General features: G+C 34.6%; 1 protein-coding gene across 1 annotated transcript in view; it reads left to right on the top strand.

Annotated features, from left to right (window-relative positions):
- Positions 1-5,308, top strand: part of MAN2A1 (mannosidase, alpha, class 2A, member 1) — a 79,244-nt gene that overhangs the window by 54,599 nt on the left and 19,337 nt on the right. Inside the window, exon 13 of the mRNA XM_010007234.1 lies at positions 5,283-5,303. Coding sequence (XP_010005536.1) covers positions 5,283-5,303 — 21 coding nt within the window. The remainder of the gene's footprint in view (positions 1-5,282; positions 5,304-5,308) is intronic.

Here is a 5,308-nt window from a genome sequence, read left to right on the forward strand (position 1 = left end):
AATTGAGGAGAGAATTTTTCTGGATTGAAAACTAAATTAGACAGCTTTAATTAAACACTCATGACAAAAGAAAGTATGTAGAATTATATACAGGTATGTTCAGGAATGTGTAAAACCCTGTTGCCTCCCCTTACCTCCAGCTACTCCCACAGCATCTCCTGAGCTGTGAGCAGTTCTGAAATGTCCTGGAGCTGCCAGAGAGAGCGGCAGAGCAGACAGGAGCTGAGGGGAGAGTAGTGAGGGTCAGGGGTGCACGGGCCTGGGGATCAATGGTGATGGATGGATGGAGTCCGCTGTGGATCCCAGCCCTAGAGGGAAGACAAGGGAAAAAGAAGAAGCAGGAAGGAAGCTGTCTTCCGTGATCTCTGACCATACACTGAGCTTACGTAGATAACATGGAATGGAATATTTTGGTCAATTTTGCTGTACATCTAGTCCACTCCTTCCTGCAGGAAGGCTGTAAATATGACTCTTCTGCTTCCAGTAGCATCCCTGAGGCAGCAGAGAGAGAAGTATTCCAGTGTTATCAGTCCACTAGCTGGAAAACTTGCTTCTGGTCAAAAGAGAACTTACTGAAGGAAAAAAATCAGTAAAAGGAAAATTGGCTTAATCCGGCCTTAAAACAGGGCATTTTGTAAACTCTTTCCATCTTCAGCAACTCATATAAAAAATGCATGCAAACTTGGCTGGGTATGGAAAAGACTGGATGAGGGGACCTGTACTTGAAAATAACTAAGTCACTTGATATAACTTCTGGGGTTTTACCTAGTGTTTTCAGTAGGTGTGCAGCAGAGTCTTTCTTCTCAAGAGAAGTAATTGTTACAGTTAGTTTTTGTTCAAAGTTTTTTTCCCATGGCACTGTAAAGCAAGGAGAGAGCTTTCTAAGTGACAAAACAGTAGTTTTTGTGGTCCAGTTATTTTAAATTTTATGCTGTATTAAAAAAATGAGGAAAATAAGTATCTATTACTTTTTTTTTTTTTTCAGCTTTAGTGCAAGAGTCCTGAGAGTCATTTCTTCAGGAAGGTTGTACGTGTACAGATAAATTAGCAGTTTTAAGTTGATGGCCCTGGTTCTCTTTGTTCCATTTACTGCCATCTCCAAAGATATAGACCACACTGGGCCTGTGTAATGTTGATTCACTGACTTCTTTAAAATTCTTGATTTCTCAGTTCCTTTCCATTTCTCTTGCCCTTTGCTTTCCCCTTCCCCTTTCTCCTTGCCCTTTTTCTCTCCTCTCCTCAAGGGTGTTTTGGCAGCTACCATGTCAAACACTGCTTTACAAAGTTTAAGTACTAATCCCCAGTTTGTTTTTAACACATACACATCACTGTTTACTATTTAAACAATGTTACTATCTACTGACTATTCTCCCATTTTTCAAAGAAATTTTCTGTAGCATATTTTAAGTTACAGAACAGTTTTGGTTCTCTCTTGGCCCTACATTTGATGTCTGCAGAGTTTGTGTAGAAAATTATGGTTTTGTTTAGAATTCTGAAATCTTAGTCCATCTAAGTCCATCAACTGCCAGGATCTGGTAATGCCTTTCTAGATGAATTCTTATTTCTAACCTAGCAGTCCTTCCTGTGATTTGTAACATGTGGAGTTAATTCAATTCCTTTTCTTTAGGGCCTTAAAGCATTTTAATATGTATTCAGTTTTCTCTCCCTTTTACTTCCAGCCATCCTCCCGAAACACATTTCAGGAGTACTTACAAGCCTCTGTTTGTTCTTTTTTATTCTTCAGTGTGATACTATTGATAATTGTGCTACAGTATGTCATTTGGCTTTGTGGCTTTCATCTTTTCTCAGTTTTGGATGAACTTGTAGCAACTTCGTTTTTTTCATCACATAGCTGTTTTTTAGCTTAGCCTCTATAATAGAAGATGGAAAGCAACTAATCAGTTGCAAAGGTGCTGTCCGTGTTAGTTTGCATTGAAATTGTGAATATATACCCTGGTTCTGATGAGTTATGATGGGAAATGCTCCTGAGTGTCAGGTTTGTCAGAGAGATTCTAGTAAAATTGTTCAGTGTGAGCTAGAGTGACTCAAGGAATTGGTTCTCAAAGCAAACTTAAATAAAGTTCCTCCACGGGAGAATGAAAGCTGTTGTTCTAAGCTGTTTTGAGTCCAAGTGTCTTGAAGAGGTGTTTCCTGATTAATTCTTTGTCACTAATGATCCTCTAACATTTACTACGTATTAGTTGTGGTTTCTCACATTAGTTGAATACATCACTTCTGAAGGCCGCATTGAATTAACTTTAAAAGAAAACGGTGATTGCATTGCAGTTACCAGTTTATGTATCAGTCTGAAATACTGTAACTTTTCATTTTAAGTAAGAAAATTTGCAGTAGCATTCTTCTAGGAGACACAGGTTAAAGTTGTTAGGGATCTCAGTCAGCTTTATTCACATTTTGTCTGTGATCATAGTTACATTGTTACACATGTTTTCTTCATAATTTGATAAAATATTTGAAATAAGAATGAAGGGTGGCTTTTTTTCCAGTTCTAACTCACAATATTCCACAGCAACTTAAATCCTTACTAAAGAAAGAACAGTCAGTATTTAATAATGGCATATAGTAGGTTATAGAGGGAAAATAATCATGCTTGTATGAATAAAAGATAACTTATTCTGGGTTTCAGAGACTCAGAAAACTGTGGGTTCAAAAAGTCAAGGTATATCTTCCCAAAAATGTCTGAAAAGCTTATGGCAGGATTTGCTCTTCTGAAATTGCAAATATTTGCACATTAGACATGCATTCAGTTTAAGATTAAGAGCTGAAATATGCACCTGTTTCTCGTTTTTTGTGGGGCTGAGAGCAGTTTACCCGTGCTCCCAGTGCACAGATGGAATCCCTGATCCCTGTGTGAGTAAACTGGTTTTATCTGTAGAAAGTTATATCATTATCTTTTGTTTCAATGCAGCTTATATTAAAAGAATTTTAGAATTCTTCAATTTCTTGAATTAACAACATAAATTAAGGCTGACCCCTTGGCCATAATGGTGTTTCTAAAGTAAAATATTTTGGGTAAAGTTTTTAGTCTTAATTTTACCTGTAGTCATTAAAACCCATTCTCCTTTATTTGGATAAATGTTTTTGCGCTAAAATCTGGAATTGAAAATCTTTAAATATTGTCAAGTTGCTTCTCAGTGTAATGTAACCACAATATGTTAATCTGTTGCACTCTACATTTGTGAATTACATTTCTTGTTATGATACAGCTTAAATGAAGTGTAGCTCTTTTGTTTTATATAGAATATAAAATAGTTACAGTAGGATGTTATATAAGGGTGAGAGTTGAGTGGTACTTCAGAAGTAATGTGATTTTAAAAGCATTAATCTGTGCTTTTGTATAGGCACAAGAGTTACATCTTACAGACTATAAATACTTTAGTTCTCCCAAAATTAAATTTGAAAATGAAATCCTAGCATCTGGGCAAAATTCCTTGCATTTCAACTGCTGAAAATCTGCCATGTCTTACTAGCTTCATATGACTGCCTTATTACTCTACATACACATTATGTACTTAAATGCATTGATTCAAAAAGGTAAAAAAGGTATGTACCAAGGTACGTACCTTGGTGCAGCAAGAGCTTTGTTTTATCCAAAGATTAAAAAAAAACTGTTGAAATACAATTATAATATGACAGTTCCCAAGGTCTTTTGTCATGGGTAAATTTGTCATGAAGCTAGTTAAAGTTATGAAACATGTTTAGATCAATGGGAAGGTGCAGACTTTCTGAACATTAATGTTATTTGTCTGGCGGATACTTTAAATTTAGTTATGATATGTAGCATTACTAGAGATGAATTTTATGCATAAGCTAGTATTTTACTTGGAGGCATAAGAACTGAAGTACTATACTGAACAGAAGGAATAAATAAAATATTTTTGTAGTGTTCTGTTGATGGATGAGAATGTAAGCTCTGCTGTTGAATCATCTCTTAGATCTGTCTTGTTTCTGACACAGTTCTTCCCTGTTCTTTCATTATTTGAGTAGTTCTTAAAAAAGTATTCCACTTTTTTTTTTCCTTCCTACTGGTTAAGGGGTCTAAACTGAGACCATTGTTGGTTTAGTGTGGTTTTGATTCCACAACTGTTACAAAAATCTTAACTTTAACATACAAATTAAATTTGTATCTTAAAAGAAGATCTCTTCAGTTAAACAGAAGTGTAAAAAAATTACCTACCTACATCTAGGGGAGGCACTCACAAAGTCTAGCAAAAAATCTTAGCCTCTAAAAGGTGTTCAAGAATATGGTTAACTGTTGTGTTGTCAAGTAATCTAGGAATCTTCAACACAAAATAGGGCAAAAAAGAGCTTCCCAGAGTGACTTTGGTTTTGCTAGAATGCAGCTGACCACAGTTACATGAACAAATATGCAAGGAAAAGTTGCTATACACAGAAGTAGAGATTTAACAATGTTTTAGCACAAAATGTTCATCTGATGAGTTAAAAAGAGAAAAAAAAATATTCTAGACCTCATTCTATGTATGGCAGTTAATTCAAAGGTTCTTGAATGACAAAGCTATTATTTGTTTATACCTTGCAATATACAAATCTGTTATATAAAAAAAAAAGGTTATATAGGCTAATAAAAAATATTATATAAGCTAATAATGTTGCTCTGTTAATTTTCAGGGCTGATTTGTTTGGTTTCATAACATAATCTGTATTCAAATGGAAGAATATGCATAAGATTACATAACAGTCAGCTATTTCATATGTAGCTAATAATGAGATTTCAGTGTATATGTAGAGAGTTACCACAGGGAGTTTTGGTAAATTATAATTTAAATAATTTTTAACTTTCCCCTATAGCAGAGAAAAGCTAGTTGCTTTAAAAAATATTAATCAGATGTAGGTATGTGCAGCAGGTTTACATAATTGTTTCTAAATTATGTAAAAGGGAAAGCAAGAATTCAGTAGTTCAGCCTGAAAAATACATTTAAAATGCCCTTAAGTATCTTGATTTTCTGTGCAACTCTCAATAGCAATTTTTTAGTAGTTAAGGTGGGAAATTGTTGGGTTTTTAATGTAAGGTATTTTCAAAATTGCTTGGAAAAATAATAGCATTGGCAAAGGAATATATGCCAAGAATCTGTTAAATATCCAGTATTTCCTGGTTATGTTTTGCATATTTATTTGTTGTGGTATGTACCCATTGTTCTAACATTGTTTTAAGGCTGTATATGTAAAATTTTTGTGCAGTAATACTAAACTTGATGGAGGAAGCTTGCTTGCTAAAAGATAATTTGACAAATACATTTTTGCAGGTACCTTTTGATATATAATCCTATGG

Source organism: Chaetura pelagica, unplaced genomic scaffold (genome assembly GCF_000747805.2).
Source record: "Chaetura pelagica isolate M959 unplaced genomic scaffold, ChaPel_1.0 scaffold40, whole genome shotgun sequence".
In the NCBI taxonomy this organism is placed as follows: Eukaryota; Metazoa; Chordata; class Aves; order Apodiformes; family Apodidae; genus Chaetura; species Chaetura pelagica.